The following is a 27969-nucleotide window of genomic DNA, read 5'->3' as shown; positions in this document are numbered from 1 at the left end:
CTGCATAAAGTTTGGGAGGGTACGATGGACTGTGGTCAACAGATGCTACCATGTGTATGCCACACTGTTTAACAGAGACAAGATACACCTGGTAAAGTGGGCATATGAAACTCTGTAAAAAAGGATAAGAAAACCAACTTTTTTAGCATAAAATTCATGTGAAAATATATTACAAAATTCCCGACACATAAGCAGCGAACATCACAGTGCAGCTATGAGGAACCGTCTGCACGGCATCACAGCAGATTGTTTATATACCTGTACTTCGTAACTTTGACTTAAAAACTGGTAAAACAGCAAATTTCATAGTTTGTCATTACTTACATTGTTAAAAATAAAAATACTTACATTGTTAAAAATAAAAATAAACATTCTGAAGTTAAATTATAAACTGGTTTAATGTACAGACAATAAATTAGTGCAAATTTGATAAAAACATTAATTAGAAGACTCTAGGAATAATTGACGACCAGCAAGACAACAAATAACTTTTCTCATAGTCTAAATTAAATTTCTAAAAGAAAACAAGCAATTCTACTATTCAACCAGAGGTCAAAATTAAGAAGACATTAGCACTTCTGTCCGCCAGCTCTGCCTCCTGTCTGTGCAAGGGACCACCACCACCACTGCCACCCATCCTCTTTCACAGGTTATTTGTGGCAATTAACAATTAACATTACCAACATGGTTAATTAAAAAATCTGACATTTTATTTTCACTTCAGACAATAAAAAGATATCAACAATTTCAACATTCATATTTCCAAAGCTTTCAACAACTACTGATGATTATTCCCAGTGGAAATGGTGGTAAAGTAGGTTCCTGGAGCAATTCACTGGTAGAGGCACTCGGTTGACCAGCATGATATTTGATGCAGTGTCATAAATATGAACAAAGAATCACACTGCTTGTTTGGGCTAATAAACATAACAAATGAGCAAGCAAAATCACTTAAAATGCTTGTCAAAGGCAAGTGGCTATGTCAGCTTCATAAAGCTGATTATGTGTTTACCCTTCCGTCTTTGGTTTAATAAAACCTGAACATGGCAGTTTAGGATGATGACTTGTGTTTTGCCCTTCTATGCTAACATGCTATAAATAATGCCAATGTCAGTTTGTGAATAAATTAAACTATAATAATAATCTAAGTGCAGCACTCGGTGTGGTGCAAATTGTCTTGATTATAGTACAAATGACCAATAACACTTTATTCACAGCCCTGTTACATTAATATTAATAAAAATAAATTAATTTAATCAGTATAATAATATTATGCAATATCAATGATATTAATATGTAATAATAATAGAGATGATACAATAGTAATAAATATGGCATAAATAATAATAATAATGATTAAAAAAAAAATAATAATAACAAAAAACATCCCCAATATACTTATAATAAATATGTTCAGTGTGAGTCCACTAACTGTTCAGGTTGGTCAGTTCCCCAACATTTGGTGACTGGCTGCAAAGATTCATCTGTAATAACTTCCATTTTATTTTTGACATCCTCTTCCTCCATGCCTTCCTTTGATGCTGGAATGTCCATGTCCTGAGTTTCACCATCGACATAGCCATTTGTAATCTCCAGGACTCCATTTTGGTGCTTATCTTTTTCAACGCAAGAATCAACAACCTCCAATTTTTGACCATCAACCTCCAACTTGTCACCATCAACCTCCATTTTATCACCATCATCCTCCAATTTATCACCATCAACCTCCAATTTGTCACCAACATCCTCCAATTTGTCACCATCAACCTCCAATTTGTCACTATGATCCTCCAATTTGTCACTATGATCCTCCAATTTGTCACTATCAGCTCCCAGTTTGTCACTATCAACCTCCAATTTATCACCATCAACCTCCAATTTATCACCATCAACCTCCAATTTATCACCATCAACCTCCAATTTATCACCATCAACCTCCAATTTATCACCATCAACCTCCAATTTATCACCATCAACTTCCAATTTGTCACTATGAACCTCCAAATTGTCACTATGAACCTCTAAATTGTCACTATCAACCTCCATTTTATTACAATCACCAAGGTCTGATGATCCTGAAGGAGCTAACTTAGTTTCCTTTAAATGGTGTCCACCATCTACTTCCATAGATTCTAATTTCTCACTACCTACTACAATATTAAAACTGTCCTGAAATGAGTGGCTTTCAGTTGATTTTGTTAATTCAGTATCACAGCTCTTTCCAGTGTCAGTGGTTATATTGGATACCATCTGATCAGAAGGTTCAAAGGCTTCATTTGTTTCCAACTGAAACTGACCACCCTTTCCTTTACCAGGACGCAACGAAATAACAAAATCATTGGGAGCATCAATAATATCACCAGAACGAAAGTTGACTTCAATGCCACTGGCTAATTGTGAATCAATACTAGTCTCATCTTCACCATGGGATGCGAATGTTGGTTTGTAAATGCCCGTCTCATGGCAGAAGATCAAATGCCTCTCTCGTACTGGCAGAGGACCATCATCATTGTTTGATCCCTCATTCCTTCTTCCTCCAGGTGGCAAAATGGGTGTACTCAATATCTCTTGTCGGTCATGACGCATATATCCTTCAGGGTGTACATACTTGAAAGGACGGAAGTGCACTTTGGTGTGCTCACGAATAAAATTAGGCTGAGAAGCTGTGTAATCACAAAAAGTGCACTTGTAAACACCATACCCACCATTGGCATGATGTCGCAAACTATGGCTATCAACAGCATCACGCCTGACATTTGCATATGGACAATACTGACAATAGTAGACTCTGCGTTCCTTCTCATCATCCTTTTTAGAAGGGCCTGTGACCCCCTTTTTGTTCTGAAGTAAGAGGTGTTGACGTTCTGATGTTGTCAGATCAGCATCATCCATATTCTCCTTGTTGGCAAGATCTTCTATTCTGTTTTTAGTTCCCTTGTCACCCTGAGAAGAATTATCTCCTGATGCTATGATAGGCTCATACTTAAGATCAGTGTCATCAGGTGGAGGTGAACCATCATTCTGAGACACCATTCTTTCATGGTATTTATGACGATTTATGTGCATCATAAAATTGGCATAGAATTTCACCGAGTAATCACATATTCGGCATCTATACTTATGATTGGAATCATGAAGGTTTGAGTGAACATGGTATTGTTCAGTCTTTTCAAAGGCAGAAGGGCATTTGTTACATTTATAACGCTTTTCACGAGATTTACCGGTAACTTTATCAATATGCAGCGGGTAATGGAGCTTAGGATCGCCAATCCTTTTAGGATCCTCCTCCTCAAACTCTTCTCTTTCCTTTGATGATTTATTTTTACAGAGTGTAATTGTCTTTAGACTTGATGCACCATCACTATTCTTATCATGCCCCTCCTTCTCTAGTTGTGTCTTTCGGCGCAGAAGGTCAACACCAGACAATGGAACTTGCTCCTCAACATAGTATTTAAACTGTGGGCGACCACCATCACTTCCACCACCATCTGATGTACCAGGCCTCAACCCAATCAATTTGAGTTTAATAGGTGGATAGTAAGAGGCATTTTTCTCAGAACCCTTTGAGTTACTCTTCGATTTTGAAATAGATTCTGTTGTCCTTTGGCTTTCTGTTTTCTTTTCAGCTAGGGTATTTTTAGCAGTTTTCTCCATTTCACACATGATATCATGCTGGTCATGAAGATGCAGGTGCTGTTGGAGAGATTCGTATGTTTTACCAGCATAAGAACAGCGATGACACTGATGGGGATTATTGGCTCCATGCAGGGACTGATGATACTGAAGCGTTAACAACTTGCTGAACGACGCTGGACACCGATCACACATATATTTACTGGTTGGTGGTGGTTGTGGAGGGACACTGGATGTGGATGGAGAGGAGATAGAAAATTCATGGCCTCCTGATCCTGTTTTCTTTCGGACCAACTGGCTATCTTCAGTTGTGTCTACAGATATGTCAAGAGGAAGTGTTAGCCCTGGTACGGGTGGATGTGTGTGGGCTGTTCGGTGTTGACTCATCATTGTGCGAGTGCGTTGTTGATATTCTGGTGTGTGGACCTTAAGGTGAGCAAGAAGATGAGCTGGCTGTCGAACACCATAGTTACAATGATCACAGGAATGTGGTAGTCCAGTAGTATGAAAACGAGAATGGATCTGGATTTCCTTTTCTAAGAAGAACCTTGCTGGACACTGCTGACAGTAATACAGGACCTTTTCATCAAGTTTTCTGTTAGATGTGTCTTCAGACACAGACTGAGGTACGTTAGAAGATGGAGCAGTAGCTCTTGAAGTCAGTTGCCTTAGTTGGTCTTCATCACTCAATGTTGGATCAACAACAGCATGACACTGACCCATTGAACCACAGTGTACCTTTAAATGAGCTGACATAACGCCAGCATTTACACTAACATATGAGCAATTTGGGCAGTATAAACCACCTGATATTTTAGTAGCATCAGTTTTATGCATTTTCTCATGCTCCTGAATGTTGGTTTTCCGAAGGTTTACATGAGGACAGTGGCGGCACTTGAACATCTTGAAAAAACGGTTATCTCTGGATACCCAGACTAATGGGATATCATCAAGTTGCATTGTAGTGTCATCTGTAAGTTTGGGGAGCAGGGAGGTATCAGTAAGGGCTGAATCTTCTCCAGTATTCCCTCCAGATGCAGCATTGCCTACTGGGGTGATGGTCAAGGAAGGAGAAGGAGAATTGGAACGATCATCCACGTGACTCACACTTGCTCCAGTTCCCTCAACATTCTCAACTGCCCCGTGAACACGAATGTGCTGGGAAAGTAAATGGCGCCGAGTCACATTATAGGAACAGTGAGGGCAGCGAAACGGTAGTCCTTTTGGTTTGTGAAACTGTCGGTGGTGCATCAGCTTAGCACGACTCCTCGTCTCAAATGGACAAGCACCACATATGAACTGTCTTGGTCCACCTTCATCCTAAGAGAAAAAAATTCATAATCATTAATCATCCCAGTTTTCCACGATAGATAGATATAATACAAAGAATGACATGGGGAGAGATAAGAAATGACAGAGTTTGGAACCTGACAAGAGAGACTGCATGAGACCTTGCAGCATCTTGTTGAGTAATGTGGAATGTTACAATAATCTATAACAAGTTACTGATGCTACTACAATCAAAAACAGGGTCAAAAACACAAAATCCTGCTGCTTTTTACCTGATTATTGGTCCCAGACGAATTACTACTGCTATTACTGCTTTTACTAGCTGCTTCCAAGACTGATGTAGGGACTTCCATGCCATGGATGCTCAGGTGCTCAAAGAGTTCACTGTAATAAAATAAAACTGTGCTGCCTAAAACAAATTCACGAGCTAATATTCTAATTCACTTGATTTGAAAATGAACAGGTCTTGCTGATATATTTCTGTATATCAGATAGTGAGTGACCACCATGCGATCAACTTACCCAAACCTAAGGCAACTTCACCTACTCTACATTAATCCATTTTAACCTTGCCTCATCCAATCTTAACCAAACATTTACCTATGATTCACACTAAATTTGTTTTCTCTTTTAAAACTTTGATATTTTTTTACAGCCTTAAATCACAATTTAAAATACAAGAATTCCTTGATTTATGGAGGGGTTACGTTCCTAAAAAGTTGGTCGTAAGCCAAAATTAAGAGTTGAACAATAACATAACATAAAATATTTGCTACTGTATTTTTTGTATTTTATGATAAGCTATGTATCAATTCTATTGCTTATCAGAGCAATTTTTGTTAACTTTTGAAGTAGCCACTTGAAATTTGTTTGAATTAGGTCCATGTTGCGCTCACGAAATCATTAGACGCTGAACTATATCAATTATATAACATTTTTGTTGTTATATAAATAAATTGCTTAAGTTCAAAACCGTTTATGACAAACTCCTTTAAAGGATGGAGTACTGAACTCAGTGTTTACCATCCATTTTAACTGGTTGTTCACTCCCCTGCTTTGCTGTTATCCTTCGTTTTGCAATAATTTCACTTAATGTTAGGTTTTCAGGAATTCAACACCATCATTAAACAAAGGATACCTATAGTATTATATTTCAAGCCTTTTAATGTCTTTTTACACATGAACTCTACTTCCTTGATGGTGAAGACTGGGGAAGGCTGTTTCTGTGCCGTCTTATAAAAAAGTTGAGGTCAGATCATGCTAGGTTATAACATGTTAGGCCACAATCACCTGACTACTGGGGTCTGTAAAGGATCCTTTATGACCTCTATTCTACAATTCTTTTGTGATATTACTCACAAGATGAGCATATTGTTATAAACTAACTGCTGCCTGCAGGAAAATTAAAACAATTTGGGTACATCAGATTATGTTCAGTAGGGTTAGGTAGGTTTTTTTGAATTATGTTAAGCTACATAAGGCAAGGTTGGTTTTGGTTACGTCAGGTTACAGTAAGTTTTCATGTATGTGGACTGTGGAGCTTTTTGCTTAACTACATTAATGGTCTTAATATGAAGAAACTCACCCCTTTGTAGGCACATAGTATGGGCAGAACATGCACTTGAAGATACAGTCTGAGCGAGCAGTGTGATAAACTAAGTGGGGCCGCATCTCACTGCGCTTCTTGCAGGTAAATGGGCACCAACGACACTGGAAGGTCCGGGCACTCTCATTATACTCCACGTTCTCAACCTCAACTGCAATTTGAAGCAATAAATATTAGTTCCAGAACCCAAATCATACACTGAGGAAAAAAACATATACAGGAGAATGATAACATTGATATTCTGTATACAGTATGAATATTTATAAAATATTATGTGTACCTGCAGCTTCCTTTGATTCAGGATTCTGTCCTTCACATCGGCTGGTGATGCCACCCTGACCTCCATGGCTGGTGTCAATATGCAGCTGAAATAAGAGAGAAAGGTATAGAAAAGATCTGTAGTTTCAGGCATAGAAAACCCATTACATTAAGTGCTTATCCTATGATTCAATATTAATCAGCAACCACTTAGAAGGAGGATGGTCCACTAAAGGGTTACTCCCAGTGTTGCTAAATGTACTTGATACTGTTTTCATCTTATTGCTGAGTGCAGTAATTAGTATACAAGCAAGGAAACCAGTCTACCCTGGCTAAGTATCAAACCTTGGCTCATTCACAATAAGAGGCATATGCTCTGACACCTAGCTTTTGTAGATGCAGTTAGGGAACAACTGGGCTGAAGTTCCATTCCCAAAAGTAGTCGGCAAGAAATTTAATTATGAATTATGTATTGGTACTGGATTATATGGTGACAGATATAGCATTAATGTGGTGCATACCAACTAGACAGTTTTAGCAAACAGAAGACCTCTTCGCATCTGGAGGATAAATGTTGCACTTGGTCTCTTGACAATTTGATAAATTATCACCGTAATTGGCATATATGAGAAATATGAAGAAAATTCTAGTCCTCCAGTAAGTAGTCTCTGTTAAGAAAAATGGAAAGGGGGAGCCTGAGGGACATAAACACTAAAATATGTCAGTGCTCAATAATTTTACAAATTGCTTAACATTTAATACCTCCATTTAGGTAAATTTCAGTTTCCTTAAAGATAATAACATTAGTGATGAAGAGAATTTAAAAATCCAAAGCAATTATTATCACTGAAATGTACCTGCACAGCCCGTTTAGTCCCAGCTGCATAACCGCAAATATCACAGCGATGGACAGCGTGTAGGAGAGACACAGGGCCATTGCGGGCATGAGCGAGACGCACGTGCTGCACTATTGTCTCACGTTCACTGTCCCTAAAAGGTACGAAAAAATACTTTAACTATAAGAGCATATGATAATCATTTTATTATAAATACTGTACATCTTTTTCTGAGGGGTAGACAAACAGACTATTGGATTAAAAATATATTCATTGTTATACAAAGGAAATACCTAAAAGAGCAGGAGTTGCATTTCCACTCTGGATTGCCCTCATGGTCAAGAACCATCTTGGCCACCTCCCTGCCGTCCTCTCCTGTTGATGATACTGACACCTGCAAATACATCAACTTCTTAGGGACTACACACTGATGGAATTTACCCTTTCTCTGATATATGTAAAGATACTTCATAGTCTTTGTAATACTGGGGAATATCAACTCACAAATTCAACAAATAAATAAAAATATTGTAGCCTAGCAAAATAATCAATCATTGAAAAGAAAACTTTTAGTTACCACAACTCAATATATGCTAAAAAGTATTTCTGAATACATATAAAATCACCCAAACTATGGAATTTATAACACACTAGTAAATACTTCCCATATTTACAACACATGGTGTCTTTGAACAAAATTCCAAACCTACAATGAATAGCTACCTCCAAGACCGCCTAATTAAGTATATACAGGGTAAACTTTATCATGAAACTACCTACCAAAGTCTAAATCTCATATTAGCTATGATACACTACTCTAAAGACTTCTAACTAAAGAAGGCTACAGTTTATAAATTTTTACATTATCAATCTAATTAAAAGATTACAATACCTGCTACAGAAAAGCTAGCTCTCTATACGCTGATGAACAACAATAGCAATTCTGAGCCTATCTGAGGTACCTGAGTCTACACTATGTATATTTTGTTTGTATGCTCAACAAATTGAGAAAACATCAGCACAATTTAAGGTACAGTATTCTGCATAAGAACACACACACACACACAATATCTATGTTCAGTTAAAATTCCAGAACTTCCCATTTAAGAAAATAAAAAAGGGGCAACCTTATGAAAATAGGTTGTACTGTACTGTACTACCTGACAGACCAACATAAAATATATCCCACATAAACTCATCAACGCACAGAAGTGTGAAACTGGTCTACGGATCAGTATACTGTACAGTATTACACAATTAACCTTTTAATTTAGGAGGTATGTTGTAGAAATTAACATCTAATGACTGGTACTTAACCCCAGCATTTGAAAATCTCAATAAACAACTACAGTAAATTATATCACTGCTAAAAGTAATAGTATTTAATAAAAAAGCAACAGACACAACTTGAGACAACAAAAGTTTTAAGTGGCTGTGTACATCATTCGGTTACTGGGTACATCAGATTTTCTGAAATACTGTACAACAAATTTATCACCATATTTTACTTGGGATTTCCCTTTAGAATGCTATCTCTATCCAAATGTGGCTCGCAGTTAATGTTTAAGAGCAGCAAATCAGTAAAAATGTCTACATAATACACCCTGACCATTAATAACTACTAGTAGGTGTACACTGATCATCAAACACTTGATAAGTGTCACTTTAAACATAATTTACAGAAATTATCTTAAAAATATTTCTGCAGATAACACTGTTTCTGTACGAGTGTATCTTTAATGAAGAAATTACACTAGTTTTCTCACTCTATTTGACTATCTATATATGGTAGTGGTCTATCTGTGTCCATTTAGCTTCTTGAAATTTACTGACAAAATTTTTTTTAATTACACCAGAAACACATTGCTACTACATGTTAAGAATTACCTTGGAATTCTTATCATAAAATGTAAGTATAATATTATTAAATTAGCTGACTAATTATTTTTTAATTTTCCATTTTAAAATTACTTTTCTTTACAAAAATATATATACATCCCCAGTTGAAAATACATGGTACAGCTTACAAGTCAAACAAAATCCATGAGTGGTGGTTGAATTAAATAAATAAAAAGTTTTCCTGCATTTTAGAGTTTCCCTTTCCAAAAGTGTGCCTATGATTATAAAACACATGTGCTTATACCTTTTATAGATGTGAATTTTGGAAACAACCTACAACTGCATAGTCCTTTACAAAGCATAGTAAACAAAACAACAATAAGAATACCAACACTGTGCTTGACAAGACACATCACGCTCACACACACATATGGTGCACTAAAACAAGTGTACATCTATGAAGCCGAAGTAGGCAAAGTGTGCAAGCTGCAGCAGTGGTGTGTGGCGCTGTACATTTACCCAGGCTGGCAAGATAAGACAGAAAGCTACATTTGTGTTACCTGTTCTTCAGCACCTCCCGCCAAGATGTTCAGCCACGCTAGCAATCTCATCTGAAGTCACGCAAAAGGAACAGTTTTTTCAGTCCTGCCTGTGATTGTTGAGCACCTGGTTTCCCCAATAGAGGTGCTGCTACATGACCGAAACAGCTCACATAGGAAATAATGTGCAGCACACAACCACTACTGACTCGGTTAACATGTCCACAAACTAGTTACATTACTACTACTATCACAATCACAAGAAAATATCTGCCATGCTCAAGTCACAACAGAGCATTCTGTCTGTACCTTTGCTAATAAAACACTCACTATTCAGACACTACAAAATAAAAACACTGAAGGATGATCAAACTGAAATTTCTAGAAATCGAAACAACAGTATGGCAACATCCTCGCCATTATCATAATAAAAGAAGTGAAGGCCTTAATCAGTTCTAATCTTATCTAAATGAAGACATGTGCATAGCCTCAACCAATAAAAAAATATCTAAGTATCATAAGAAGTATTATGCACATCTTGAAAAGCATTTTAATTTATCTAAAATTTGCCTGAAGCATACTCATGGTCTAATATAAAATCCAACCACTCATCAGGGACCATATTACACCAGTGACCTTCAACCTGACTATCCACTACTGCAATGATAGTCAGGTCCACTTCAGGAAAACTATCAATACAAAATCTTTTCACTGGAGTTAGCAATTGGCAAAATAAATAACCTAAAACATTGTGTTGATGTGGCATCTTAGAAACACAATACTGCATCACCAACAATGTTGTTGAATTTAAAGCTGTTGTGTATGGGTACTGTATAAATGAGAACATCCACACACACACAATTCCTCTGTATTGTACAGTACTGTACTTTGATCATCCTTTCCCAACTATAAACATGCTAAATATTACACTTTTCACTCTTTTGAGTGAGACAAAACCATCTTTTCACCATGATAATGAAAACCAAACTTCTGTTACCAGATAAAATTCTATGAATGTATAGCATTTTGCACAAAATAATTATCTTTAAGCTGTGGAATAACAAATCCCACAAAGTGCTGAAAAAGTTGTCTTCATGAAGACACTTGTAAAACCTTTGATAATACTGTATTGCTGAAAAGCTTATCAAAACAAGTTGATGTACTGTAATTACTTGAACCCCAAAAACCTAGACCAATTATGTAGTAAGTTCAAGCAATTGACCAATAATGAATAGTTCAATCAACACCCAGTAACCTGAATATTGTGACATACTATGATAACTTACTCTTTCTGAGAGATACTTTTCATATATCTTTCCCATTCTCCATAAGTTCTGTATGGCATAATACTATGCAGCTACTACTAACATTAATATACTGTACTACAGTTTTCAAAAGAGGTCAGTAACATCACTACCACACACACGTGAGGAGGGTATGACCTAACCAATCTTCTCTAAATATGCTTACAAAATGTAAAAGATGATGCTGTATATCATACAAATAATCATCTCTGCATGTTAAGGCACTTTACTTAAGAATGATATATATGCACCTTGTATAAACTTTGTAAAAAGAACAATCCTAATATAAATGATAGTTTCTTTCAAGTTTTCTAACTATAAAATATCAAAACAAAAATCACGATTAAATATAATTGAATAATATTATACCTGTACTAGTAGTGCTGTATTTTTTCTCAGTCTTAACATCTGAGACGCATTTCAAAATCCCATGTACAGTAGTTGACCGCAGTTATTTCTATAACTTAAGACTAACAACTGATTTACATGACTTCAGACATTTATGAACTGGAGTAATGGACTCAAAATATTTGGTGCACAAAAAACTAGCTGAAGACAACCCCCGATGACATTAGGTATGTGAATATAACTCTTAAAAATATGGATGCACAGGCAAAACATTTATTTCTAAATCAGTAAAGTCCAGAATGCACTGTATTAGCACTTTTCATAAGCTGTAATTTGGGATTAAAATAAACACCTCACTTACTATAACATAAATATACATTGTTCACATAAAAAAAGCAACTCATCCTCAACCAGAGCAACTTATTGGTGTCCCCATAGTGATGGGGTTAGAGGAGATGGTCTACTAACAACTTTGATCTGGGATCCGCTCTGTGCTGAATTTGCACTGACATTATGACAAGTAAGATTTTCCTGTCATATTATTTTCAGTTTGATGAGTAGACTGTACATTAAGACCTTCATCAATCACACTTTAGAAAAGATGCCCCTAAATGTAAAAAGACCTATTCTAGGAATTGTTTTCCCTTCCCCAAGCAGTACAAGCTCTGGGTCTAGAGCCCCAGTCCCTTCTAGGAAAACCTCTAATTATATAACCATGGTCTTATCTGTTTCCTTGAACCTGAAGTCAGTACTGTATATGGTGATGAATTCTAGGTTCCAAATGGACCATTGTTAATGTTATGATGAATGTTCAATACAGAAGCAGCATAATCCAGTTAAAAGATTACTTTAATAATCTCTGCCTTGATAACATGTAAATTTTCCCTCTTTCATGCCTTGCCCTCCCTTCCTTCTCTGCCATTCTTACCCTCTTACTACTGTACTTTAAGAGATGTGTTCTGCTACGGTCATCCTCAAATTTATTCTTCATATTGTCCCCGCCTTGGAGTATGCATTGCCATGATGTTACTTTTACAAATCTCTGTATAACTCCCACATGATAGTGCAACTAATACATTACTATGAAACCTCACAACCAGACACTTTAGATATGGGTTATATGCCATAAATTAACACCTCATAAAATGACACTTCACTTATGGTTTATAACTCAAGAGAGAGAGGGAGGGCCCCTCTCCCTCTGATTAACTACAAATTCTCACAGCCACTACCACTTCAAGCAACAATCAATATAATTTCTGGTGAGTTAAAATGAAGCCTTTTGTGTATAATTAACATAAAATACAGTATTGTATCTAATTTTCCATTTCATGTGTTTAAAACGGTTAATTTTCATTTGTAATTTTTATATTATGTCCTCTGGCAGAAAAATGTCAGTAAGAACTCACTTCCAATTATATCCTAGTTTTCATTGAGAAAATTGGTTTTATATTAAATAAAAATTTTCTACAACACACCTCTTCTGTAAAGCGGGGGATGCCTGTAGAGTACAGGAAATTATTGGTGAAAGTGAGTTAATGAACCTGTTGACTATGCTCAGGAGAGACTAGAGCCTTTTCATCATATACCATGGCAAGCCAACCAACAGACTTAATAAAACTGTAACCAACTCTAGCTACAAGAAATTTTTATTTCTGACACACTGATCCTTGTGATACTCTGAACAACACAAGAGACAAGTTTAATAACCAATCCTCTTACTACAACAAACGGAAACTATCATTAAGATAAGATTAAACAGACGTGGAATAGACCACTGACCACCATGAGTTGAGAGGTTTCTAAGACACAGTTGTTGACTAAAAGCCTAAAGAGTAACCGAGAGATCAAGCAGACCCAAAAGGGGCTTCCTGGAACAAGTTCTGATGTAGTAAAATATAATAACCATGCATACAAAAAAAAAAAAAAAAACGAATTCCAATGAAACCTTGACATTAAAGGTAATTTATCAAGCTCATGAGCAGGTGGATTGTGGCTTGATTACCACAGCTGGAAAGTTGCAAGAACACTTTTTCTTGGTTTCATCTACTGTATGTTGCAGTAACAGTGAAGAATAATTGTTTTTTGATGTTTAGATACCATACTGGTGCCAATGTGTAAAAGTCACACTTTCATATATACAAAAATCTCTATTGAGAACCATTTCATATTGTAGAAAAAATAAAAATAATGGAGGAGTTATATGAGCTGCAGCAAAATTAAGTAGAGTTTATTTATAAAACCGTAGTAATGTGTTTCCTTTGACTGTTCTTAACTAAAAGTGCAATTAATAAAAAGGTTGAGCAATAACTTCACAAATCTAACCTTACATAAACCTGAAACCAATACCCGGAAATCCGTGAAATAATATTTCAGATAGAAAGTTCTACCGAACTTATCCATAATGCTGTTACTGTTAAGAAAATGGTCAATATCTTTCAAACATGAAGTATTTATATGAGAAATGCCTTAAATCAGTAGCCATAGTTTCACTGGCTGAAACGTGATTAAAATCTCCCAAAGTGTTTGAAACGATTTAGAAGGAATCTCTCAAGACACTATGTTCTTCCCTTCCCTCTCTTCCCTACTTTCCTGTTCTAGACTCCTACAGCTCACAGGATTTCCCTCACCCTTCCTGCCTCACCTGGTGCGTTAGTGTAGCCTGACTGTCTTTTTCTTCAGAGTCCACAACAGAACCTTTCTGCTGCTTCTTAAGTTTAGACAAGTTGGTCGAGCCAGATGCCAGTAGCTGCAGTGTCTCCAAGCTGGTATTAACCGCCCCCTGCAATATCATGCTATCACTGGATCGTTCGATGGCCGGGGACTTGACACCACCAGGCTTAAACTACTTCTCTACAACAAAATGACTGGGAAAAAGGAGGCAGACTGCTACATTCATCAACAGGCTGGGGTCTACACAAGTACAGTATACTGGGTATATATGCAATCTAAAGATAACTGGAGAAGCTTACTGGTCATGCAATTACAGCATCAGAGTCCCTTCACCAACACTACCTGTAGCAAGTCTTATCCTAGACTAAAAAAAAGCCACCAAATTTAATAACATTCTTTCCTCTATTCGGCAACTCTTCTTGTCAGTACGAGAAAATGAAAGTGAGTGATTGATCCCAAAATCCTATTTTATGACTGAACCTGGTCAAGGCAACCTTGATATCACAACCACCCAGTCTATTGGTCAAAAACCCTGTCAATCCTTTGACAAAGTAGCTGAAACCAATTCATTAATTGGTTATCCTTTCCTGGCATAATTAAATCCCTAATAGGGACCTTAGAAACACCTGTTACTATTTAAGGTTGAGGACAGCTAGCTGTGATGTCATATGAGCCAACATGTAATGTACTGTACTGTACATGTTTCCTGGCTCAGACATAAGCTGCCATTCCAGGCTCCAAACCTCAGTTCTTATCAACTTCATTACTACCCACTACAGGTAGCAAAGTTGCCTGGTCCAAGCTTGGTCATAAAAGGGGATTTCAAGATCAATCCTCCATTATGACCAAACACCTATCCCAGGTAACTCATAAATCTAAGTCAGTTAGATAAAAGGAGAATGGTGCAAAAAATAAACTCCAAATACTAATGTGACACCATTCATACTGCTATAGAAAGGCACGTGAAACTACCTTTATAAACTTCCCAGTGCCATACACTTCTCATAGTCTCCTAACCTACGTAGCAGCTACTAACTTTAGCCAAAGTCATTGTGTCTCTTTGTATGAGGGACTTAATGGAAATTCCCCTCAGGAAAGCGATTGAAAATATGACACCACTCAGGTCATGAACCCTGGGAGACTTTCACATTCACCATTACTGTGTTCTTGGTCTTAACAATATGTATTCCTACTAGGTATCACAGGTCAACCAACACCTTATCAAACCTAGTTCACCATCATTTACCATCTCACCGTATTTGAATCTGATCTAAGCTACATATTATTTACATTTCTTGGCCATGTATAGAGTAATTAATGCTTTATGACAACCTACGAATACTGTATCACACACATTCTCACAGGCAGTGGTTTTCTCTGACTAAGAATAAAGTACACAAGTAAGAATTAGCTTTCATTGCAAATATTTCATATCACTGAGTACAATACTGTACAGTATAAATACAATACATGGAAAAATCCCAATCCCTCCTGGGGTCTTAATATGGGAAGAGGACACTGGAGCTGCCATTAGTTGTATGTCCCTTACTGAGCGAGAACACTGTATAGAGTTAAAACTCAACTTATGTGGGGCTAAGAGGTGCATACACCCAATATATCTTGTTGAATAACCCAACATAGTTCAAATAAATAACTGCATCCCCTGAAAGATTCCACTATGTTATGCTACAGAGTACAGAAGAGCACACTATAACCCTCAAATGTAAAGATGTGAAGTTACTGTATGGTTATTTCCAAGACAGAAGCCCAGTGAACTTCAAAAACTATAACACAAAATAAAACTTCCAGTAATTCTTTTTTCAGAGCATACCAGGAACTTCCTTTTAAAAACAAAGCCAAACCTCCAGGCCTTAAATAAAAAAAACTACAATACAAGAGACTGAATCACTGGAAGTGACATTGTATTACCCTTTTAAATACAACATGCCTACATGAGTCCTACATATCAACACACTGGCAAACCCAATCTGGATCATTGGAAAGTGTAAACAACACTTGCAACATGAAAGCAATGAAGGCAAGATTCACCTTACAGTAAAACAAACACTAAGACTGTGAAACTTGGCCTACGACTGTACAAGTGCTAAAAAATAAAACAAGTTGCAATAAACTTAAATATGGGACAGCTATACAGGGAAGACACCAGCTCAGGTGACAAGAATGGCTGTAACTGATGTCTGAAGCTAGGAATGATAGCTTTTGACTGAGCCAGGTAACAGGTACATTGTTCACTGGTGGATGTGACATCATGATTCCCTGTTATACTGCTTAAATGGTCACTGTTGCTTCTAAAAATCCCTTTCCAGGGACTTGGTCATGATTAGTAGGTGTAACTAATTAGTCCCAGCCACTTGTGTCAAAGGATCCCCTTAGTTTTCAGATCTGTAGACTCGGTGGGAATGGTAGGTAAATTGCCTGGCAAAGGTGTTAGATCATAAAAGGACTTGAGATTTTAACCAACAACTGTGGCATCTTCTCAGCATTAAGTGAAAGATTATGCCGGCTCAACACGCAATCTTACTGTGATGGAACCTCATCAATAAGTTACCTTTCCACACAGATAGCTGTGTCTTAATAAAAATGCATCTCTAACAAACACTATCTCATCTATTAAACTTGGAAAACAAATCAAATTAGTAGTAACCAATATGTAAATTTATCACAATAAAGATTTAAATTATGACAGTAGGCCATAAACACTATAATGGTGACATTCAAAATCAACATGACTGACAGTTTCTTCAGAAAATACTATAAACCAACAAAATTTACAGGTGATAATAAAACGATTTTTATTGAATTTGCTTTGTTCAATTCTGAATAATTGCCATAAATTACAAGTGAACAAGAATGATAGGTAGAGTAGCATCACTTTCATAGGGATAAGTGTGTAATTATCTGTAAGTAACTCAAAGTGATCACCGAGTCATTTCTAGATCATATTAACATTTTATCATGTTGCTAATTTACTCTCTTTTTCCCAGATGGAGGATTTATCATTGAGGACAAAGTGGTGAATGGGTTGACTGGATCTTACTAAAATTTTGCAGGTTTGTTTAGACTGGCTGTTTCAATGATCTTATCACATTTACATGAAGAAAAATTTTCTTTCCATCTGTTTCTTTAAGATATTGCTTTGAAAGTTTTGAAGGAAATACAGTCGTACTGTATGGGCAAAACACACAAGTGTACAACCTTAAACTCTTTCATTCCACCAATCCCAATTAAATAATTATCAGATAACATTTTGAAATGCATAGATAAACTTTCTCTCCATGTACTCCATAATTTTTAACTCAATCTTTAACTCTTATTTTACATTAAATTGTTGACACACCCTTGACCAACACTGTTTATGCTACACTGATCTGGAATATTGTACTGTACAGTGCCTTTACTCACATATGTGCATCACTGACTCAATTAGATGGACATGTATTATGTATCACATTTTTAGTTATTCTCTCTTATACTTTTTTGAAGGGAACCATCACCCAGCCAACAGTGTTCTCGCTACAGGATGAATGTTATGCAATTTCTTCACGCTGACACATGAAAAATTTACACTTTTTCTTCATTATGGTAGTTTTTTCTTCATAAAATCAAATCATGTGTGTAAGTGCATTGACTTACAAACAGTATGGCATTACATATGTTAAATGTTAATAGTGGCATAGGTGCCTTATAAATACAATTCTTGTAACAAACAAAATTAAACAACTATTACTGTCATACAAAAATAAAACCATGACTTAATTTCTCATCTATGAATATAAAAACAAACATATCTATCCCATACAATGAAGCATAATTATGTAAATATTAATAGGCAGACCATGCAGAACACACACAATACCTGAGATCATTAATATTAGTATTAAACACAAAGACATTCTTTTTAATATACTGTAGTAAAGAACTATAGTATGTTGTTCTACGTAAGGTGTTTTGCTTTATTTGCTTCATGAACAATATTTACCCCACATGAAAAGATTTTCTTCAGATACTGTATGGTAATGATAACTCATGTGTAGTCAAACATTTCCAGAAAGAAAAGAGAAAGATGGCAAGAGAGAACATATACTGTATTTGACACCAAGGTAGTAAATAGAGATGATAAGGTTAAGATTGAAATGAAAACTGCAAAGGAAATGATAATCCACAGCTTTTTCCCCATAAAAATTTTTCTTTTCAATTATCTCAGTTCACAGAAAAATCAAATTGGAAAATAAATAAAAAAAGAGAGCTATTACTTTAAAATGTCTTTGCCTTCACTAGCATTGCACATACTGAGGTAAATATAACAGAAAGTGATCCAGCCTCAGAGTTTAGGCTTCCATACAATCCAAGACATTATGGGCATATGGGGATATTGCTCTACCTGAATGGACAGGGCCAGATTAAGGCACAGGCTAATGGGGCTACAGCCTAAAAACCAAGATCAATATTTTGTTTTTGATCAATTCAATATTGTCAAGACCTTCAATTGTGTCAAATGGCTCCTACATGTGATTATGCCTCTGGCCCTAATAGAGGTTAAATGAATGACCATTAATAATAAACTGTAACACTACTACAGTACTGTACTGTACTGTGCTACTGTATGCTACACTAATAATAGCAAACAATATTGTATGTTTTGAATTATGTATCAAATAAGTGAAATGAAAATTATGTCATGATGAATCCTGCATACTGTATTGTACTCTACCAACAATCTTACGTATTGAACACAATTCTATGAAGTATTTTGTCGAGTTATTATTTCATTACTAATTTTATTCACTTTTATTTTTTTGTTTCACAATTTTTCCTTGTACTTGAACCCCTGAAACAATTGTAACAGGTTTAAAATAAGCCTGGATCTGGCCCTGAGTAGCTAATGGTTATAAGCACTTGTTAATTCCAAAATCTGAATCATGGTAAAACACAAACAAGCAAAAGCCACATTTGCTAAGCAGAAATGCATCACCTATTAGAGAGTAAGTCCAATAAAAAGGAGCAAAACAAATAAATAAATAACTGCCTAAAAGTAGCTCTCACAAATTCATAAACAGGTAAAACTCCTACCTGAGGTGTGATGATCTGATACTGGCCACTGGGCACAGGGCTTCCTGAACCACTGTCTCCTGAGCTGGTTGTCTTGCTATTTGTACTAGTTGTAGGCGGTGTGGTGGATGATTTGGGGGCCCCTCGTAAGCTCAGTGGAGGAGGAGGCCTGTTGCCTCCTGAGCTTCCTGACGCAGCACTCCCGGCAAGCTGAACCATCATCTGAGCTCCGGGTAATATTGGACCAAAAGGCATTGGACCTGGGCGCGAAGAGTTTGTGCGACCTGGAGCTCTGGTAAGGCGGGGCAGTCCTTGAAGTCGAGGCATCACTGGGATGGATACCATAGGAGGTTTCCGAACTGGAGAGGCAGATGGAGTAGATGTTTCTTGTCCTTCCTCTTTTTCAGGAGTGCGCTTAGGTCGTCCCTTGCGAGTTGGTATTCCCCCTTCAGTACGATGCGCATTAGTTTCATCGAGCTGGATAATTGCAAGATAGCAGTCATACTTTTCATAATTCTTCTCTCCAGTTTCATCAGTAATTATCACTTGAGCGTCCTGATGACTGTTGTCACGGGAAGTCTTTAACTTAATGTGTTTGGTTATGTCCCATCGCCAGTTAGACTTATAGCCACACTCAGAACAATTATATGGCTTCCTATTGAAGTGACCAACAATGTGCACATGAAATCGAGATGCCGTTGTGGCCCAGAAGCTACATTGTGGGCATCGATAGACTCGTTTGCTGTAATAATGCCGACCCTGAGGTGTTGGACTCTCAATATAATCTAAAGGTCCTTCAAATGTAACTGGACTTTTTGTACCTGCGGTTTTTGCACCTGCTTTTTTGGTAGAATCCAGAGAGACTTTTTTCTTCACCTTTTCTTTACTTTCATCTGCAGTCTTATCTTTGTTTCCCTCTGTTCCTTGTTCTCCTTCCTGTAGCTTGAAATTATTCCACACAAATACTCTATTCTCCATTGGATGTTTATCATCACCACTCTTGCAGGTGTTATTGTTTGTTAACTTCATATCTTCATCTTTATGTAAATTCTTCATTTCACAATCTTCATCATCCTCATCATTCCCTTTAAACTTTTCCTTTTCACTCGACTGTGAGTCTTCATCTTCGTTAAGTCTCCCGCCACTTGGTCGTCTCCCTGAATCTGTTATTTGGTTTTTGCGAGCTTCTGGACACAGTTTTAGGTGGTTCATGAGATCATCAGTAGTTTTACATCTGTGTCGACAGAACTGACATCGGGTTGACAGTGATGCAGAGGCATATATATTCTTTGCACTTAAGTGTAACTTTTGATGACGAACAGATTCTGAGAGACACTTTGATTCATGCCCACAAAACTGACACACCAAATTCTGTACATTAGATGTTGGCATCTTCTCTTGTAACTTCTCAAAAAAGGAAAGGCCCTTCTTCCGCCCAGCATCTTTTGATGGGGAAGATTCTTTGGAGTCTGACAACTGATCTTCAGGAGGTTCAACAGACGTTTCTCTACTTGCACTTCTGCTGTCATGATCATAAGTATTGGTCTCCTCTTGATGAGTTTTACTGCCCTTGAAGTCAGGATCCTTGTCCTCCACTTCACTGAGCTTATCAAGAGTGTCTGAGATTTTTATGTCTGATGCTATGTTCTTGTAGTCTGGTTGAGGAAATAGTATTTGGCTTAGCACATCATCATTAGATGTTATACTCGAGCGCCTTGAAACTTTAACTGATTTGGCAGACTTCTTTGCCTTCTTAGGATGTACTTCATACTTAGGGAGGGGAATACTGTGAATTTTCTTCTCATGACGAGCAACTTCATTCTTAAAGGCTGCCTTAAAAATACAGAAACGACATTTAAATGTCTTTATGTATACATTGCCATGTCGGTGAACAACATCGTCAGGATGAATGAAATCTTCCTCAAAATTGTGTCGCTCATTGAGTTCTTGGAAAAAGGTATCTTTAGATCTTGGTACTTTCATCTTTTTCAAGGTAATTTTAATCTTTGGCTTCTTTCTTTTTGGTTCCCCATCTTCATCCTTACTATCTTCAGCATTCACATGCGAGTCATCATTGCCTCCCATGTCAATATTTGACACCCGGAAACTGTTACTACCATTGTGGTGACTCTGAGAGCTGTCCAACATGGAGGGAGAGTCTGGTGGGTCAAAGCCAGGTAAAATGAGAGCATCAGGATGCTCATCCCTCTCTAAACGCAACAGTTCCATTTCTTGATCATCAGAAGTGCAATCGGCAGGGTCACTGATGCCTATGGTACGCCGCATTTCTCTCTCACGAATCTGCTCAGTCGTTAGGTGATGGTTTGATATGTGGACTGTAAGACTCTGCTTAATCTGTGCAGTAAAATTGCAAAGATGGCACTTGTATTCTCCACACTCCTCTGTGTGATTTTTTAGATGACGGTCTAGATTCCAACGGTAAGGCGTCCTAAAGTCACAATATTCACATTTGAGAATAGGCAACTGGTGATACTTCATGTGTTTGGTATAACGTCCCTTGAGATGCGTTACATAATTACATTTGACACAGCGAAAGAATCTACGTTTTAGATGATATGAAGTTTCATGACGGTTGAGGAGCTTACGACTTCTACAGGAGTAATCACAATGCTCACAATAGTATAACTTCCTCTCATCACCAATAACTGATGAGTCGTCTGGATCCATCTGGCTGTCATCATCATCATCCATACCATCCCAAACATCAGGAGTTGATTCAGAACTCCTTGGTGACTTTCCAGGACTACTTCTTGTTGACTTGCCTGGTGATACACTTGATCTAGTGGTCTTCATGGGTGAAACTTTTGCCCGGGGAGACTTAGAACGCCTTTTATATGGGCTGCTAGACTCTTGTCTCTTTATTTTCAACTTGTGAACCATTCGAGCATGACGAATCAACTTCTGCTGGTTTTTGGATGCATATATGCAACGTGGACACTCAAAGACCTTCATCCGCTCTCCATGTTCATCTCGGAGATGGTACAAATATTCCCGAGGGTTCTGAGTGTTAATACCACAGTGACCACAGCAATAGTTACGTTTCAAACGACATTGAGGAAGGGATTTACCATCAGAAAGGGTTCCATTAATAATACCATCTGGATTCAGCTCTTCATCATTCAGATCATCCTCATCATCAACTTCACCCTCAATGCCAGCAATGCCATTCATTTCCCCTTCAATATCCTCTTCCTGTCCAGCTTCAGTTTCTGGGATATCATCAACTTCTATGGAATCTTCTGGGAGAATGGGTTCCTCTGCCTCAACTTGCTCACTCTCTTTCAACTCTTCTTTATCAACATGTGCCTCATCAACTTCTACATCTTCATCATCATCTACCATTTCATTCTCAACTTCTTCCACAACTTCCTCCTCAACTACAGGCTCTAATCTTTCATTACTTTTTGGTAATTCTTGTTCCTCATGTTCTCCTTGTTGATGATCCAAGGATGTCACATCTTCTGGTTCATCTACTACTGAGTGTACTTCTTTATCCACATTTATTTCTTCTGTATCCATTACTGTAGTTTCATCATCTTCAACTTGAGAAGTGTCAATTTTTGTGGGGATTGCCATTTCATTTTCAAGCTCACCCATTTCAATATTTTCATTTTCATTCAAAGCCTCATTTTGATTTACCAAGGGTTCATTTTCCTTTTGCTCTTCAAAAGGAATGTCCTCTTTCTGTTCATCTTTGTTAGAATCATCTTCAGTCTCATCCAAAGCAAGATGTGACTGCTTAGTGTCTAACTCACTGTCTTTACCTTGATCACCTAATTCACTGCCTTCCTCTTGAGCATCCATACCTACATCACCATCTTGCTTGACTGCTTGATTCTCATCCTGATGTTCTACCTCTAATGTTTCATCAACCTGTAGCTGTGTATCTACATCTACCTCTTGTTCAATCTCCTGCATCTCTTCTTCTACCTGTGTGATCATTTCCTCCACCACTTGCTTAGCCATACTACCATCTTGCTGAAGATCCTCGCTTGAAGGATTATCTTCTGGATCCTTAAGGTCCTGTGCCTTTTCCACAATCTCTAACTGATGTTCACCTTCTTCAATCTCTAGTGATGCCTCTGGTGCTAATTCCAATGGTAAAGATTCCACTGGTGGTGAATCCTTTAGCACTTCTTCAACTTCAGGAACACCATCTGCTGCCTCAGCTTGAGTGACTACCACATCAACTTGCTCCTCTGGTGGCTGTTCCTCCTCCTGTTGGATGTCCACTAAAGCCTGATCTGAGTGTGATTCTTGGTTCTCTTCACTTCTCGTTCCCCCCGGCTCACCATCCCCATCCAGCATCTTCCTGTGGTGGAATGGGCTGTCATCAAACTTTCTACAAAAGCTAAAGATACAGGTAGCACTAGGGCTAGGTAGCCATCCTGTTTGTGATATATAGTACAGCAGTACATTATATCAAGCAGCATATCTAAAATTAAAGCTTTCAAGAGTTAGAAAGGGAAACTATACGTAAAATTGCACTTTCCTGCTTATATTACAATCCAACAAAATAATCATGATTTTTCCAAAGCCTTGACTTCTTTCATTCTAAACATTCTTGTCCCTCAATGATGTTCATCTTAGGTGTAACTATAATAATACCTGTACCTTCATTTGCAACATACTGTGCTGTACTAGAGCTGTAGATCATTACTGTCATTGAAACACAAATGGTTTGAAATTTAAAAAAAAAGGTAAAAATATACCTGTAATGTATGTAGGTCACACATCCCTACAAAATCATAGATGTTAATAAAACATTTATAACAGCTAAATTATCCATTCATTGGTATTTCATAACAATAAAAATTAATAAACAATAAAAATGTAATGTTCTTATACATAATTTTATCTACAGTAATAATAAAATTAAAACCCTAAAAAATCTATAAAATAGATCAGAGAACTGTAATATGAGGAAAATGAAATAAATTTGAGGTTTACTAATTAAACCCCATCTCCTTCAATAAAATAATTGGTACCAATGTTATACTATACAGTACTGGCAATTTATGGGTGATAGACGTTCTAGGATCACTTTTGGGGCAGAAAGCTTCCTGGACGTGACAGTGTCTGGGCTAAGAATTTCCCAGTACAAATAAGGACAATGTTCGGGTATCCAGGTGGTGCCCAGATGAAATGGACTGAGGTATTGTTGATTTAAAGTATTGGGAAGTTTGTTATGATACGGTCATTAAAGGGACCACTTCAAGAGAAATGTAACTTTAGAATATGTTCTCTCAATAAACCAATCTGCTCCTGTGCACTCCTACTACTGGTACTGTACATGTGCTATGTACTGTACAATAAGACACCAGTTGAACTCAAGATACCCAGTACTGAACATGGCTGCAAGTTTTACACTCCATAAACTAAAAATCTCTGCAGGACACAATAATACGTAAAGATCATCTTTTGGGTTCACTCTGCCAATAGGAAAAACACCATTTTCTTATGCCAATCTCGTAACTGTAAATGAGTATAATTCAAATATCTTAGATATTTTACGGTACAGCATTTAAAATATTTTCATCTATTTAACATACAGTACAGGATATCTAACACATCCAAATGTTTAGTGAAAACACTATTTAGAAAATAAACTTCATGTTTACTGTACTGATTGGACCACACCTCACTATCATCCCACACGTAACTGTAGCTAATAATTATTAAAAGAATGTTGCAAAAGGTCATAGGCACCCAGTTCATTGAGGCAGCATCCTCACTCCTGATCTCAAACAGGCAAGAACTACCGGGTAAATACTTTGCTTTGATACTTCTAGTTACATTAGTTACTGACTCACACATCACACTGGCTATCATCATTGATAGCAGCTTCCATCACACACACTGGTTACCACCAGACTCCTTTCCCTGCTAGATGAGCCATACCTTCTCCAGTGTAGATCCTCTTAAAGGCTTTGGAATAACTTGCCATTACCAAACTATATGCAGGATGAATTAATAGCAAATTTATTAAATAGAGTGAATAAAAACCTAAAAGGAGAAATGTTTAAAATTGTGTCCTATAGTGAGTCCTGTATACATGAGGACTTAAAGATAGCTTTATCTAAGTGTACAGTACTCTACTTTTTTAAATACACTACTATATGACTAACTCATGCATTTACTCTACCATGGACCGATAAGTTGAAAAGAATTTCTCAAAATACAAGAATATTTTTTTTTAAATAAAATACTACATACCAGCAGTACTACTGTAGGTACAATACTTAATAAAAAAAAATATGGTACACAATACTTTAAAGAATTCTGGCCATGCTGGAAATCAAATATCATAAAAATTTCATTGTTTCTGAAAAAAAAGTCAAAAGTAAATACATGTCATAGAATACTGTACAGAGTACTGTATTAACAAGAAACATACTGTTTCAAATATCCAGAAATAATGTACCTGTACTGTAGATGACCTGAAACACTTAAGGTTTGTCATGGAAATTCTGTAAAATTATCATTACATCTTACAAATACATTCTTGTAGTAAGTAATGCACATGGTAATCTTGAATATGCATACTTTATTTCTTTATAATACCTTATACTAAACTGTAATCTAAACAGCAATGCTAAAGTACTGTACAGGTTGCCTAAAACACAATACTTACCTAAAACAACTAAAATATTGAAAATGCTGTTATAATATATTTTCGAAATTTACTGCAATTATCTTAAACACCATAATAATAAAAGCACTATATATATACTGCATCTTTATTTTATGAAAATGCATTCATGTAATATACCAAAGGTGTACTGAATTTACCCTTAACTCTGTAACTATACTGTACAGGTATATTAAATCAAACTGTATTCAAAAACTTTAATTATTATAAAATATTGTAAAAGCCCTCAAAAGCACCACAACAAACATCTCACCTACAAGTTACTGTATGTTTCATCTGCTATATTTATCATCATAAATTACTACCTATATGATAAAGTATGAACACACGTGTGAAAAAAAAAAAAAAAAAAATCATTGCATCTGTGGAGCTGTGTAGGACAGTCCATGGCATCCTTCTGGCGCTAACACACTGTTAAGGATTAAATTCACCTTCCCAAGACATAGTACGAGGGTTAAAGGACTAATGATCTGATCCAGAATTTCATGATGGAAATCAAGAACAATGCAAATAAAACACACACACACACACTCTCTCTCTCTCTCTCTCTCTCTCTCTCTCTCTCTCTCTCTCTCTCTCTCTCTCTATATATATATATATATATATATATATATATATATATATATATATATATATATATAATCAACTACCTCACCACCAGGATAGTCCTGGCTGGTGAGGTCGTTGATTTTATGTTCAAGTCCGCGTGTTATATGGACTAAAAATGAAATATAAATATAAATATTATATATATACATATATTCTCTAAGCGCAACTAAAATTATATAGGGCAGATTTCGGCATGACATCAAAATATAGCAGCTTATGTATATATATATATATATATACTGTATATGACAACGTGCCAGTTAATGAGGTCAAGGGTAAGTTGACAGGGGTGCTATGATCAATTAGCATTATCATTACGACTGAATACGATAAGTGAGTGTCACGAGCGACATATGGTCAGCTGACAGGTCAATAAGAGTGAGTGAGTGCCCGGACTGGGTAGCTGTGGAAGCTGCCACTTCCTGTAGGAACAACTCCTGGACTGTTGTATCCTCTTCACCCACTCTCCTTCCCTCCCTCCTCCCCTTCCCATCACTGACAACACCTAAATTTTACCTTAAACACACCTAACTATAATCAGTATTACTCCCTAGTAACGATAACTCCATTCCATGCAGGTGTGGCGAGTAATTAATAGTTAAAAAGTTTTTTGGGAGGGGTGGGAGGGGTGGGAGGGGGGGGGAGTAAACAAGGTATTACTGAGCGACCAGCTGTACTCCCCTAACACGACCCCCCCCCCCTCACTCTCCCAGCAATACCCGCCTGCCAGCCGTACGATGAACACTCAGTCACGTAAACAATTGCAAAATTATCCAATTAGCAAGTGATCCATACATGCCATTAAGGCAGTAACATAAGTTTAGACGTTATGACATAATGACACAATCGTAACACAAAGAATACAACAGTAATTGACAAAATTAAAAATAATATGCATCATCACCGCCCGCCGCCTGCCTTTGCTGGGTCGTCTCTCAGGTTCACCGAAGGTTTGTCATCACTTAAGTCTTTGATTTCTACACTAACGCGCTCCACTAAACCAAAAAGACAATGCTAGAATGAAACCTTGCAGTTACTTACGCTCTTTCCAAGAAGAATCAAGTTGGCAATTCACTCCATTAATGCACATTCGCAATATAACTGATGGCAGATCCTTGCCGGAGCGACTTGTATGAAGTCTGGGCTTACAATGAGCCTTCCTGCCCCCTGGTGGCGGCCGCCTCAACCAGCGCAAGAACAGAGCTCCTCCTCCACACAACCGCGCCATACTGTCACCTCAACCACAGTCTGCTTCTACAACACTCCTTCTTAACATAAGCATTTACTTCCA

The 27969-nt window shown here is 37.1% G+C and overlaps 1 protein-coding gene across 5 annotated transcripts; it reads right to left on the bottom strand.

Annotated features, from left to right (window-relative positions):
• Nucleotides 1–352: 352 nt before the first annotated feature.
• LOC121873259 lies at nucleotides 353–27854 on the bottom strand. Of its 5 annotated transcripts, XM_042376679.1 has the most exons (11): nucleotides 27720–27854; nucleotides 19418–23729; nucleotides 14298–14435; nucleotides 10023–10073; nucleotides 7917–8017; nucleotides 7645–7777; nucleotides 6810–6894; nucleotides 6509–6680; nucleotides 5196–5307; nucleotides 1894–4953; nucleotides 353–1851 (listed from the first exon to the last, which is right to left on the bottom strand). In XM_042376679.1, exons 2-11 carry the CDS (start codon nucleotides 23723–23725, stop codon nucleotides 1414–1416), a joined length of 8598 nt encoding a protein of 2865 aa, XP_042232613.1. In that variant the 5' UTR covers nucleotides 23726–23729; nucleotides 27720–27854; the 3' UTR covers nucleotides 353–1413. The 5 variants fall into 5 exon arrangements, with proteins under 5 accessions (XP_042232613.1, XP_042232612.1, XP_042232614.1 ...); XM_042376678.1 differs by having other exon boundaries at nucleotides 353–4953; XM_042376680.1 differs by lacking the exon at nucleotides 10023–10073 and having other exon boundaries at nucleotides 353–4953.
• Between the last annotated feature and the right edge of the window lie 115 nt (nucleotides 27855–27969).

This window comes from Homarus americanus, unplaced genomic scaffold (assembly GCF_018991925.1).
Source record: "Homarus americanus isolate GMGI-L3 unplaced genomic scaffold, GMGI_Hamer_2.0 scaffold32929, whole genome shotgun sequence".
Taxonomy (NCBI): domain Eukaryota; kingdom Metazoa; phylum Arthropoda; class Malacostraca; order Decapoda; family Nephropidae; genus Homarus; species Homarus americanus.
Note: the sequence above shows the minus strand (reverse complement) of the source record. Positions and strands in the feature narration are given on the sequence as shown.